General features: G+C 47.1%; 2 protein-coding genes across 30 annotated transcripts in view; one reads left to right on the forward strand and one right to left on the reverse strand.

Annotated features, from left to right (window-relative positions):
- EIF4G3 (eukaryotic translation initiation factor 4 gamma 3) overlaps window positions 1-9,821 on the reverse strand; it is a 376,290-nt gene extending 366,469 nt beyond the window's left edge. For 21 of the 29 annotated variants that reach the window (XR_004183106.1, XR_004183116.1, XR_004183111.1 and 18 more), the window contains exon 1: window positions 9,103-9,348. Coding sequence is in view for 19 of the 29 variants with exons in the window: in XM_031665098.1 (XP_031520958.1) it covers window positions 9,103-9,323 (221 nt within the window). In the remaining 10 variants the exon portion in view is untranslated. Of the gene's footprint in view, window positions 1-7,565; window positions 9,040-9,102; window positions 9,381-9,646 lie in introns of those variants that run through there. The other 8 variants (XM_021936998.2, XM_021937011.2, XM_021936993.2 and 5 more) reach the window with 5 other exon arrangements.
- LOC116274463 (translation initiation factor IF-2-like) lies at window positions 9,319-13,095 on the forward strand. The gene is made up of 2 exons (XM_031665138.1): window positions 9,319-10,518; window positions 12,902-13,095. Exon 1 carries the CDS (start codon window positions 9,322-9,324, stop codon window positions 9,970-9,972), a length of 651 nt encoding a protein of 216 aa, XP_031520998.1. The 5' UTR covers window positions 9,319-9,321; the 3' UTR covers window positions 9,973-10,518; window positions 12,902-13,095.
- Window positions 13,096-14,194: the final 1,099 nt, after the last annotated feature.

A 14,194-nucleotide genomic window follows, 5' to 3' on the forward strand; every position in this document is an offset into this window, starting at 1 on the left:
AGTCCCAGCTACTCTAGAGGCTGAAGCAGGAGAATCACTTGAACCCTGGAGGTGGAGGTTGAAGGGAGCTGAGATTGTGCCACTGCACTCCAGCCTGGGTGACAAGAGTGAAACTCCATCTCAAAAATAAATAAATAAATTTACAGACTGCCTACTCTCTGTCAAGCACTATTCTAGATGCTAGCAATTCCACAGTGAACAAAACAAACAAAAATCTCTGCCTTCATAGAGTTTACATTCTATTAACAAAATTCAATGTCTTCTAAGAGTCAGGCAGCACACAGCGGGTTCAACAAAGTACAAAACAGGCCGGGTGCGGGGCTCACGCCTGTAATCCCAGCACTTTGGGAGGCTGACATGGGCAGATCACTTGAGGTCGGGAGTTCGAGAACAGCCTGGCCAACATGGTGAAACCCCACCTGTACCCAAAATACAAAAATTAGATGGGTATGGTGGCGCGCACCTGTAATCCCAGCTACTCAGGAAGCTAAGGGAGGAGAATCATTTGAGCCCAGGAGCAGAGGATGCAGTGAGCCGAGACTGAGTCACTGCACTCCAGCCTAGACAACAGAGACTCTGTCTCAAAAAAAAAAAAAGTACAAAACAATTACTAGTTAATGAAGATCATGGCTGGGTACAGCGGCTAACACCTGTAATTCCAGAACTTTGGGAGGTCGAGGCGGATGGATCACTTGAAGTCAGGAGTTCAAGAGCAGCCTGGCCAACATGGCGAAATCCATCTCTACTAAAACTACAAAAATTAGCTAGGTGTGGTGGTACACACCTGTAATCCCAGCTATTTGGGAGGCTGAGGCATGAGAATCACTTGAACCCAGGAAGCAGAGGTTGCAGTGAGCCAAGATGACACTCCAGCCTGGGTGACAGAGCAAAATCCTAAAAAAAAAAAAAAAAAAAAAAAAGAAAGTCATAAAAACCAACAAATTTCAAATGCACTTAAAATAGTTTAACTATCTCAAATTTCAGCTGAGCTACAGGAGATTGAAAAATTCCTTTTGGTTGGCAGCAAGCCAGAGAACTGGAAGCCATTCGAGAATTCAGAAGTCGCTTGGGAGCCTGCAACATTTCATCTGTGTAAGTCTCAGCTGCAGTTTATCCACTGCTTAAAGTCATATGTGTGGCTAAAAATCAGGAACTAGTTAGTTTCCTATTATATTAGCTCAAAGTATTATTCCTTAGGCAAAAATAGATTGTGTCTTACCACAGTACCACAAGAGTTTATTCCAGAACTTACTTTCCCTCGTATCTGATAATGAACTAACTGTATCATCACCCAGAACAAGCCAGCAAATGACCATGGCAACCTTATTTTATAGTCTCACACTATCTCACAACTAACTATATAGTCTTCACCACTAAAGTTACAGAGAGCTTCAATCTCTTTGGGTGAATCTAACATTAACAAGCCTAAAACCAGAAGCAGCTTATATGAGCAAACCGCTTTGCCTCTGCCCCATGTTAGTATCTTCTAATATCAATAAGCCACCACAAAAACATGTCACTTACCATCAGACAAAGAAACCATTAACTGGTTTCTGTAAATCCCTCCCCTCTACTTGCAAGAATAACACAAATCTCAAAGGACAATCATAAGCAATTATAATTCAAGAAGGTCACTGAATAAATGAGTCTAGCCCCTACATTTCAGAGAAGGGATAACCAATGCCTGGAGCAGTTGCATGGTTAGTCCAAGATAAGATATCTATTACAATGAAAGAGCCAAACTCAAATCCAGGTTTTTTTGCCTCCAAATCAGGTGCACTTCTCAATACACCAAGGTAAATCTATTTTAAGGCTAGCAAGTACTGTTTCTAAGCCAAAGTCTAGTATCAAAAGGGCAAGGATATTATAAGATGCAGTGGGAAGGAGACCAGGAACAGACCAACCACAGATCAGATCAGATATGTAGCTCCTTTTCATACACTAATTCCTCAGATTATGATACAGAAAATACTTTGAATTTTTAGCTCGTGTTTGTCACTTTTTCTGGTATCTCCTCTAGCAAAAAAAAAAAAAGCGGCCGGGCGCGGTGGCTCAAGCCTGTAATGACAGCACTCCAGGAGGCCAAAACAGGCGGATCACAAGGTCAGGAGATCAAGACCATCCTGGTTAACCCGGTGAAACCCCGTCTCTACTAAAAAAAAAATACAAAAAACTAGCTCAGCGAGGTGGCGGGCGCCTATAGTCCCAGCTACTCGGGAGGCTGAGGCAAGAGAATGGTGTAAACCCAGGAGGCAGAGCTTGCAGTAAGCTGAGATCCGGCCACTGCACTCCAGCCTGGGCGACAGAGCGAGACTCCGTCTCAGAAAAAAAAAAAAAAAAAAAAAAAAAAAGGCCTGAAACGTGACTGAAATCCATTTGTTAAAACTCTACGCAGCAACAGAATTGGGAAAAGTAGGCCGGCAGAAGAGAAAGCTATGTAAACCTGGGTTCTTATTCATTCTTCTAATTTAGCTGAGATGTCAACTTCTTTTAGAAAGTCTTAACTCCTCCTTCCCCAGACTACCCTCACAGCAGAATTATCACTGTACTTGCCTCATGACGTTTTGTTTACACACCTCTACCCAAAAGGACAAAGTTCTTTGAGGGCAAATATTTCTACCTTAGCTCTTCAATCCTACATCTAGCACTTAGTGTAGTAGCACACAGTGGGTGCTGAATTAATGAATTCATAAACTTGCCACACCTATTAAAGCCTCAATATAAATGGCAAAATGTGGCAACGCTCTCCATTTATTTATTTTGTTGTTTTTTTTTTTTTTTTTTGAGACAGAGTCTCACCGTCACCCAGGCCAGAGTGCAGTAGCGCAATCTTGACTCACTGCAAGCTCCGCCTCCCAGGTTCACGCCATTCTCCTGCCTCAGCCTCCCGAGTAGCTGGCACTACAGGCACCTGCCACCATGCCCTGCTAATTTTTTGTATTTTTAGTAGAGATGGGGTTTCACCGTGTTAGCCAGGATGGTCTCGATCTCCTGACCTCATGATCTGCCCACCTCGGCCTCCCAAAGTATCGGGATTACAGGAATCCTCTCCATTGATTTAAGACGTGGTTCTCGGCTGGGCACAGTGGCTCACACCTGTAATCCAGCACTTTGGGAGGCCGAGGCAGGCGGATCACGAGGTCAGGAGATAGAGAGAGACCATCCTGGCTAACACGGTGAAACCCCGTCTCTCCTAAAATACAAAAAATTAGCCAGGCATGGTGGCACACACCTGTAGTCCCAGCTACTCAGGAGGCTGAGGTAGGGGAATTGTTTGAACCCAGGAGGCGGAGGTTGCAGTGAGCCAAGATCGTGCCACTATACCCCAGCCTGGCAACAAAGCGAGACTCGGTCTCAAAAAACAAAAAAAGATGTGGTTTTCAAACATTTTCTAGAAGAACTTTGATTTCGTTTTGTTTTGTTTTGTTTTGTTTTTTTGAGGCGGAGTCTCACTCTGTAACCCAGGCTGGAGCACAGTGGTGCAATCTTGGCTCACTGCAACCTCTGCCTGCTGGGTTCAAGTGATTCTCCTGCCTCAGCCTTCCAAGTAGCTGAAATTACAGGCAGGCGCCACCACACCCGGCTAATTTTTGTATTTTTAGTAGAGACCGGGTTTCACCAGATCAGGGCCGGGTGCAGTGGCTCAATGCCTGTAATCCCAGCACTTTGGGAGGCTGAGGCAGGCGGATTACCTGAAGCCAGGAGTTCAAAACCAGCCTGGTCAACATGGTGAAACCCAGTCTCTACTAAAAACACAAAAATTAGCCAGGCATGGTGGTACACACCCGTAATCCCTGCTACTCAGGAGGCCGAGGAAGGACAATCACTTGAACCCGGGAGATGGAGGTTGCAGTGAGCTGAGATCGCACCACTGCACTCTGGCCTGGGTGACAGAGCAAGACTCTTGTGTCAAAAATAATAATAATAATAAATCAAAAAGGTTTTCAGAAACCCCAATATGGAAAATCAACGCATCAGTCCTAAGTTGGTTTAAACTCTCATGGTTTGATAGAAAATACTTCACTTTGATCACTTCTTGACTTTCTAGCTAAGATCAGGTATAGAAAATACTTCCCTCTGAAACCCATAAACCTAGGACAGGAAGTAGCAGCAGCTGAGCTGGAACTCAGGCATCTGAGTAACTTTCTTCCTTATCTCCATCTTGTATCTGTTGCCCTCCGTCCTCCTATAGGAGGATCTGTACTCAATATATGATGTTTTCTTGATGGTAGGGCTTAGGAGCAGAAAGACTGCTGGCCACTAAATGAGCTACATAATTCTAATTGCTAATTATAACGGTATTCTGCTTGAGGCCTTGCTAACTTCTGAACAAGCAGGAACATGCACTGAACCAAAGGCCTATGTCTTAAGGCTCAATAAGTTAAAGATAACCTACTTGTCTAGCAGTATGTGACTATTAACTAATTAAAACAAAGTACAGTATCACTGTGTTCTAGATTACTCCACAGAACCTCATTTCTGTATACGGACCTTCCCCTGGCTCTCAAATAGAGGAGAGTATTCTTCCTCCCATTCCCAAATACAGGCTTGGGGAGAAACAGCCAAGCATAGTAAAAAAGGCATTCATGGGCTTTGGAGTCAGTCATACCAGTCTGAATCACAGACCACCACTTACTAGGAGAACCCTGGAAACATTACTTCTCTGCACTTCAGTTTCCTCACCTATAAAATACGGACAATACCGACTACCTTATTAAAGTTCTCCTGGGAATTAAATAAAATCACGCATGTCTGGCTCCCAGGATAGTAGGAACTCAATAAATAAATACTATTATTAATTATTCAGATTTAGCTTTGGTAGACAGGCAAAAAAGAAGACAGAAAATGTTATTGGCTTCAGCCTGTAAGATAAAACTGAATATCAATACAGAAATTAAAAAGGAAAACTCTAATACCAAAATATTACAGGAATAGTGGTTTTTAATATATATGTCATATATGTATGACAAACTAGCTAAGAACATGAGGTATTTTCTGGTTGATGCAGGTCTTTCCCAAATTTAGCTCCTAGTAAGAACCCACCACTTGATTTTCTTAACTATATTGGCTGCCCCAAAACAGTAACTAGACTCCCCAGAAGTGTCAGCAACCCTGAGAGAAATTACACCCTGAAGTCTTTCCATATAGAGAGAACATTGTGTATTCATAACAGACTGCAAAGTTGTACTTTTTAAGTCAGAACTACTTGGATACCTAAATTCAAACTCATTTATCTTGAATTATCTGAAGGGTGAGCAATTTCAATCTAAAGGGCTAGGCTTTTAAGAGGGGGGCCAAGAACTGCCCCCCCAAAAAAATGTAAGCAACAGTTTCTGTGTATGCACAGTTTTCTGTGGAAAGGGTCCCTATAGCTTTCATCAAAATGTCAAAGTTGTTTGTCACCCAGAAAAGGTTAAGAATCACTGTTAAGATTCTCCACAGAGCCTCTTGGAACCTCACACGGGAAAGTTAGGGTGAGCATATCTCAAGGCAAATATTTTAAAGAGCTAATTTCATAACCTATAAACTTCATGCTGGATTATGTTATGAAAACCCTAAGCCTGGCCGGGCGCGGTGGCTCAAGCCTATAATCCTAGCACTTTGGGAGGTCGAGACGGGCGGATCACGAGGTCAGGAGATCGAAACCATCCCAACATGGGCTAACATGGTGAAACCCCGTCTCCACTAAAAAATACAAAAAACTAGCCGGGCGAGGTGGCGGGCGCCTGTAGTCCCAGCTACTCGGGAGGCTGAGGCAGGAGAATGGCGTGAACCCGGGAGGCGGAGCTTGCAGTGAGCTGAGATCCGGCCACTGCACTCCAGCCTGGGCAACAGAGCGAGACTCCGTCTCAAAAAAAAAAAAAAAAAAAGAAAACCCTAAGCCTATTTCGCCATTCCTTTAGCACTTTTCATATCAGAGTTTTTCTTTTTCCAGCCTCTACCATCCTGGCCTGCCCTCTGCCAGGCCCCCAACATCTGCTGCTTTTAAGCCAAAGGCCACTACTTGAAATGGCCTTATGGGCCCTGCCATGCAATACTTATTCCTACTTTTAAGCGTTTCAGTTTACATTCAAATCCGTTAATGTTAACACTTCTCCTCATTTCTGATTTGTCACTTGAACACTAAGTATAAATGAAGGACATAGTGCCATGCAAATCTTTCTAGTATTTTTACAAATTTAAAATACCGTCTGGCCAGGTGCAGTGGCTCACGCCTGTAACTCCAGCAGTTTGGGACGCTGATCACACCCTACAAAAAATTTCCTGGACGTGGTGGCACACAGCTGTAATCCCAGCTACTCAGGAGGCTGAGGCATGAGAATCCCTTGAACCCAGCAGGCATAGGTTGCAGTGAGCCGAGATCACACCACTGCACTCCAGCCTGGGCGACACAGCGAGACTCTGTCTCAAAAAATGAGCAAATAAAACTGTCTGAACTTATTAATTCAATGCAAACACAACTATACTCACATACTTTGAGGGTCTGGAAATCTATTCAAGCCATGAAAAGTGCAACTCCAGCTATGCACTCCTGCCAAGATGCTTAAATGTTATCAACTTATTGAACAGTGACCACTTGCGTCAAATACAAATGCCCATACTCCCTCGGGATAGAAAAGCAGAACTGCTCTATTTCAATCCTTTTTTAATCAATACCCCATTACCAGTTGATAACACTTCACCACTGGTATGTTCTGATGAAATCTATAACCTATACTTCATTTACTGTTTATACAATAAAATGTTCTATTTTTAGCAATTGTAACCTTTCAGTGTGTAAAAGCAAACAGAAAATAATAAGAGCTGTGAAACACGTCAAGAGGAAGATTAATTTTAGCTTCAATGGCATGAGGCAAAGTAAAAACTTAAAGCCACATAAAAGTAAGTATTCCATTCAACTAAAATTGGTTTAAAATTATTTACACTGGATGGCGGGATCTCAGCTCACTGCAAGCTCCGCCTCCCGGGTTCACGCCATTCTCCGGCCTCAGCCTCCCGAGTAGCTGGGACTACAGGCGCCCGCCACCTCGCCCGGCTAGTTTTTTGTATTTCTTAATAGAGACGGGGTTTCACCGCGTTAGCCAGGATGGTCTCGATCTCCTGACCTCGTGATCCGCCCGTCTCGGCCTCCCAAAGTGCTGGGATTACAGGCTTGAGCCACCGCGCCCGGCCTTAAATTTATCTCTTTAACAGCTGCTTTTTATTCAAAAGAAAATTAAGTTTCAGTTTTTAACTACTTGAATGTTGCAACCAACTCAGAGCTTTTATAAGTCCTTCGATGAAATGCACTGAGAAAAAGCATACTTGAAACACAGCTCTTTGTGTCCTAAAAAGCCACCAAATTCACCAAGCAGTGTCACATTCAGGACTGCGGTCCTTACTACTCTGTACATCAAGGACACCCACTATGGGTTTCCTTTCATTTCTGTTTAATTACCAAAACAACTCAAAGATGCAGGTAATGAGTAATTTACTTAGTGACACAATTCAGAAACTTAAAAAGTACTAACCAAGTATAGGCAATCAAGGCAAAACATGAAATTAGAAAGGAATTTTAAACTCACAAAGTAGTACGCAAAGACAGGTTTAAGAGATCCAACACTGAACTCTGCCTTGAAGTCGGCAAACCAGCCAACCTTCCCCAACCCCGGAGACACTGACCAAAACTAACCAGGTTTTCCACAAGCAACGCTAAGTTATCACTACACCTTCTCATCGCTGAACAATTCCTAATTGAACACAATCACGCAGGATAAAAACATTATGAAATCAGTACACACGTCACACTGGAAAGGAATTTATCTTTACACTGCACCACGGTGCCTGGATTGAAAAACATGAACTAGATTTAAAGAACAGAGAAAATGACACTTGGCAGAAAACAAACAATGACCTGAAATGACTCTAGAAGGGAGACTGCTTTCCCTTCTCAAAGTAATCTATACAGACAAGAATCAAACTACAGACTGTGAAATAATCTGGGGACCTCACAGCAGTTAGCTTCTTACTTGCTCAAACATCCTACCATCTCTAAAAGTCAAATACACGATGACACAAATACAACAACACATCTAACATCCAATCATTATTGATTTCCACAAATACAGTGGGTGCAGGGAGGAGGTGATGCATGATGAAATGTTATTCTCAGGTACGCAATACCTTTCTAAATCTCCGTGGAATTCATAAATTCAACGTTTTACCTTCACCGGTTAGTTTTTAACTAAAATACCCCATCACCAAGTCTTTTCAATCAAAGCTGTCCAAAATTCTACAATCGAGCAAATAACATGAAATTAGAAACATTCAATACTAGACTTTCCTCCAGAAGCCCTGGTAACTCTCTAGACATCATCAGGCCTATGAAGAGTAAATCAAAGCCCATTAAAAATATTCAGCCTAACGCAAATCTTCCAAGAAGTGAGACTTTTGTGAGTGATGGGTAATGTCAGTGAACTTCCTCTTCCTTTAAAAAGGTCAAAGACAGGGAAGCGTCCGGCGTCACATTTCCTCCTTAGATCTCGATCTACCACAAACCACATCACAACTCTCCCATTACTAAAAAAAACTATCCAGAGGAACTGCTTTCTGTACATTTTCACCTTAGACTGAAAATCCAACTTACCTCGGAAACGAGCTGATTAGTTTCAAACAAGAAATTTACCGATAAAGTTTATTATGTACTAATAATAATTAGGGAAGCCCATCGTGTCCCGCTGTAGGGGGAGCCGAGGGGAGGTGAGTAGAAGGGTGTAATCCTCACAACCACCAGAGAAAAGCCCTCCCTGCAGGGTTGGTCTCAGACACCAAGCAAATTCTGCCCAATAAAGAGGGGGAAGGCACCTTAGGCGAGAAGGGTCCCCAAGCTCTAAAAGGGGCTGCAGAAGCATGGCCAAGGGGAGCTAGCTTTCACAGTATTGCTGAGGGTCTCGGGGTCCCCCCGCAGTGCGGCTGCCGGGGCACCCCAAAAGCTCCGGCCAAGCCCGATGCAGGGGCTTGAGCCGCTGCCCCTTTCCAGGCTGGGCTGTGGCGGCCGACAGGAGGGTCCCCTGGGCTGCGATGACGAGAACCGAAGGGCCGACAGGAAGGTGAAAAGGATACTGTTGGGGCGCCTGGGTCTGGAGGGCCCTGATGTTCGGGTGAGGAGGGGGGGCCGCCGCCGCCGCCGCCGCTGCCGCCGCCGCCGCTGCCGCCGCTGCTGCCGCCGCCGGGTGAGGAGGCGGTACCGCTGCTGCCGCCGCCGCCGCCGCTCCGGTGCCGGGTCCGGTTCCTGCTGCAGTCGCTGTGCCTGATTTCAGAGCCGGTTTCTGCGGTAAACTCATGGCAAAGCGAAGCCACCAACCCCCCCAGAGCGGGACCGGGCGCGGCGGGGTGCAGGGGCCAGGGGCAGCGGGGGGGCGGGATGGGGGCAGACCCGGGGAGGCGGCGGGAGCGGGGGGCTGGGGGGAGCCTGGGAGGAGGAGGAGGAGGGGGCCGGGGCCGGTCACACACGCCCGACGCCGCCGCCGCCGCCGCCTCCGCCGCCGCCGCCGCCGGCAGCAGCAGCCGCCCCGCGGGCCAGCACCACCGGCTGCCGGTCTCCGTGACAACGCGACCCCAGGGGGGGGGCCGGACCCGGCGGGGGCAGGAGGCGGAGAGACCGGACCTTTCACGGCAATATCCTCATGGGCCGGCGGCGGGGGATCTTTATCCCCCTCCCCGGGGGAAGCGGCGCCCTTCTCGGTAGCGGGGCTTAGGCGATGCCGGCGGATTTTCTTCACTCAACGAGGAGAGCATCCAACATGGCGCTGTGGCCGCCTCCAGCAGTCCGGCAGGACGGCCGCTCGGAAAACTTCGGCCTTTTTCGGAATGACTCGGGAGGCCGACGGTGGGAAGCCTCTTCGGCTCTTTCCGGAGACTGCGAGGGGTCGGGATTCTTCGGAGACGCTCGGGTGCGTCCTCGGCCGCCGTTCGGGAGCGCTCAGGGGCTAACTCGCTTCCTCGGCAAAGATCGGCGAGAGGGGCTTCTCCGGTTTACAGCGGCGCGGGCGCGGGGCGGAGGGAGAGACCAAAGGCGAGGTCTGGCTTGCGGGAGTCCTCCCCTGCGGCCCAGCCTCGAAGAACAATGGTAATGGCCCCGGAGTCGGCTGTTCGCTGAGCCCTGCCCGCAGAGGCGGAGAGGCAGCGGCGAGGCGAGAAACCCCGGTTCCTGGGTAAGGAACCGCTTAACCGGAATGGAACCCGTTGGATAAGGACCCCCCGCGGGGACTTCGCATAACCAATGCTACCCGCCGGCCCGTAACCCACGCATTTCACACCCATTGTGTCGACACTTCCTCTTCAGACGCTCTGAGAGGTGAATGAGGAGCACCATTTCCCGAGGACACAGAGGAAACGTGACTGGCCCAAGGTCATCTTATTGGGAAAGGACAGAGCCTAAATCTAAATGCCACCTTCATCTGGATGAACCTTGCCGCCTCCCATGTTGGCTGGGGACATGATCTGAGCCGCCATATCTAATCAGCAGCCTTAACTGAGGTCTGTGGATAGATTCAAACCTAGGCCTTCCCCAGGACTGGAGCGCCTTTTGACCAGCAGCCAGTGATCAGCTCCCCAGTGTCCTATGCTGGGTGACATTTGTTGATACGGATTTTCTTCCCAGCTAGACCTGCCAAGATCCCTCCCACCCGCAACCCCGCACACTCCACTCCTTAGCAGCGGCCTTGTCCTAAGCACAGTAGCACTGAGTGGGAAAGAATGGCAGGCATCGTTCGGGCGCGGTGGCTCACGCCTGTAATCCCAGGACTTTGGGAGGCCTAGGCCGGTGGATCACTTGTGGTCAGGAGTTCAAGACCAGCCTTGCCAACATGGTGAAACCTCGTCTCTACTAAAAATACAAAAATTAGCCAGGCGTGGTGGCAGGCACCAGCTACTCCGGAGGCTGAGGCACGAGAATCACTTGAACCCAGAAGGCGGAGGTTGCAGTGAGCCGAGAGAGTGCCATTGCACTCCAGCCTGGGCAACAGAGTGAGGCTCCGTCTCAAAAAAAAAAAAAAGAAAAGAAGAAAAAACAATGGCAGGCATCATGGGGCAATCAAGTTTTAATATAATAGTTATCAGACATGGCACTAAGCGCTGTACCCTTCGTTATCTCAAGCAGTCCTGTGAAATAGGTAGTATCCATTTTACAAATGAATAAACTGAGACTGGGGAGGTTCAATACCATCCAACAACAGAAAAGCTGAGAAAATTGAGGCTCAAAACGCACAAAAGACTTTCCCGAGGTTGCATGGACAGCGTGGTTTGCAGAGCCAAGATTAGCATCTAGTTCTGACTCCTGCTGCTATCCTGCTTCACACACTGCCTTCCTTTTTCGTTGTTGTTGTTGTTGTTTGAGACGGAGTTTCGCTCTTGTTGCCCAGGCTGGAGTGCGATGGCACAATCTCTGCTCACCGAAACCTCCACCTCCCATGTTCAAGCGATTCTTCTGCCTCAGCCTCCCTAGTAGCTGGGATTACAGGCACACACCACACCTGGCTAATTTTGTATTTTTAGTAGAGACGGGGTTTCTCCATGTTGGCCAGGCTGGTCTCAAACTCCCAACCTCAGGTGATCCACCTGCCTCAGCCTCCCAAAGTGCTGGGATTACAGGCGTAAGCCACTGCACCTGGCCTGTTGTTGTTTTTAATTCATATAAAGCTCTACACATAGTGGATGCTTAATTTGTGACAATCCCTGGGAGCCCCAAATGCTCTTGCTAGGATAAAAGAGCATCTGAAAGAGAGTGATACCACAACCCCCTACGGCGTCTTTCTAGCTAGGACTCCATAGTTTCTGACATTGAAAAGGATGCCTCATCCCCCGTCTCCAGACTGAAAGACAGCAGCTACTTCATACTGTGGCATCTTAAACTGTCTGGATTTGTAACACCTGATTATTCAGGATGGAATTTTTTGCTCCTCTCCAGGCATGACTGGCTCCAGGAAGAATTTCCTAGTGGTCCTTCAGTTCCCCAGATTCTCCTTTCATTTTCTGAAATCTCAGGCATCCTTATCCCAATCAAAACCTGTTCCCAGGAAAGGATTTGACTTCTCATTTACACTAGAGTGATAACAGGCTGATAATTGCCTAATTGTTATTCTTTTCTGAGCTTAGTTTCATTTTCTAACTTAATAATAGCTGCAAGCATCAGATGATTACTGTGTGCCAGTCTTAGCTAAGCACTTTATGAACATTATCTGTTTTAAAACGGACAGACCTTGGGCAAAATAATGTAAAAGTCCCTGATAAGATTCTGGCCGCAGGCAATCGAGAACATTTCTAGGGAACAAAGTCAAAAAGGTAGAGCTCTGTTCTTTCGTCCAAAAGAGTGGCCCTGCTCAAGTCAAGACCTCCTCACTTGCATACAGCAGCTAATATATCTATATAACAAGTGGCATATATAGAGAGAGAGTCGTTTTGAGACGGAGTCTCGTCGTCTCCCAGGCTGGAGTGCAGTGGCACGATCCCGGCTCACTGCAACTTCCACCTCCTGGGTTCCAGCGATTCTCCCGCCTCAGCCTCCTGAGTAGCTGGGATTACAGGTGTGCATCACCACGCCCAGCTAATTTTTTGTATTTTTAGTAGAAATAGGGTTTCACCATGTTGGCCAGGCTGGTCTCAAACTCCTGACCTCAAGTGATCCGCCCACCTCAGCCTCCCACAGTGCTGGGATTACAGGTGTGAGCCACCATGCCTGGCCTATTTATTTATTTTTGAGATAGGGTCTCAGGCTGGAGTGCAGTGGCACAATCACAGTTCAGTGCAGCCTCGACTTCCCCGGGCTTAGATTATTCTCCCACCTCAGCCTCCTGAGTAGTCGGGACTACAGGTTCGCACCACCATGCCTGGCTAATTTTTCTTTTTTTTTTTGTTAATAGAGGCAGGGGTCTCACCGTGTAATCCAGGCTGGTCTCAAACTCCTGGGCCCCAGTAATCTGCCCACTTCGGCCTCCCAAAATGCTGGAATTACAGATGTGAACCACCACTCCCTGCTTCTACAAATTTAAAAACTGAGATTCAAAGATGTGAAAATTCTCGTAACTTCTAAGTAAATGTACAGGGATTCAAACCCAAGGCATCTGACTCTAGGTCTGATTTGCCATGTTGCCTTCAACATAGCAACCTACCCACTATGGTCAGAGGTACTGTCAACAAGAAAAGCTAGTTTTGTTAACTTTCCTGTGACCATCACCTTCAGGATCCAATCTAAATCTAAGGTCTTTCAGAGTCTGGGCTCTGCTTCCAATCTGCCCCGCACTACCTCAAATTCAGAGCGGCAGCCACCTTGGTCTATTGGAAACGAAACCATTCTCCTTGCGCTGGGGCGCATGTGCAGCCTGCTGCTACTCCCTGTATCCCTAAAACATCCTCACTCCCCTTAGCCAATTGGCTAATTCCTGATTGAAGGTTTGGCTCAAGCATCACCTCCTCAAGGCAGCCTTTTTTCACTTCCCAAGCTGAACTAGGGACCCTTCCTCTAGATCCTCTTGGCAGTGGATGCTTAAAACTCTCGGGGCACTCTCCACGAGTGCAGCCACTGGAAGCAAATGACCTGAGTTTGATTCTCTGCCCTACCATTGATTAGCTGAATGATCTTGGAGAACACACTTAATTTCTCCAAGCCTTGGTTTTCTCATCTGTAAAATAAAGGGGTTCTACCTCCTAGAGTTATCATAAAAAATAAAATAGGCCAGGCGCAGTGGCTCACGCCTGTAATCCCAGCACTTTGGGAGGCTGAGGTGGGTGGATCACCTGAGGTCAGGAGTTCGAGACCAGCCTGACCCACAGAGAGAAACCCCATCTCTACTAAAAATACAAAATTAGCCGGGCTTGTTGGTGCATGCCTATAATCCCAGCTACTTGGGAAGGCTAAGGCAGGAGAATCACTTGAACCTGGGAGGTGGCGGTTGCGGTGAGCCAAGATTGTACCATTGCACTCCAGCCTGGGCAACAAGAGCAAAACTCCATCTCAAAAAAATAATAAATAATAAATAATAAAAGTGGCCAGGTGCAATGGCTCACGCTTGTAATCCTAGCACTTTGGGAGGCTGAGGCAGGCAGATCACGAGGTCAGGAATTTGAGACCGGCCTGGCCAACTCAGTGAAACCCCATCTGTACTAAAAATTAAAAAAATTAGCTGGGCGTGGTGGCGGCGCCAGTAATCCCAGCTAC

Source organism: Papio anubis, chromosome 1 (assembly GCF_008728515.1).
Source record: "Papio anubis isolate 15944 chromosome 1, Panubis1.0, whole genome shotgun sequence".
Classification (NCBI taxonomy): domain Eukaryota; kingdom Metazoa; phylum Chordata; class Mammalia; order Primates; family Cercopithecidae; genus Papio; species Papio anubis.

What these genes read in the sequence shown, in the direction of transcription:
- LOC116274463 (XM_031665138.1), top strand. Translation starts at nt 9,322, where the DNA reads ATGGCAAAGCGAAGCCACCAACCCCCCCAGAGCGGGACCGGGCGCGGC.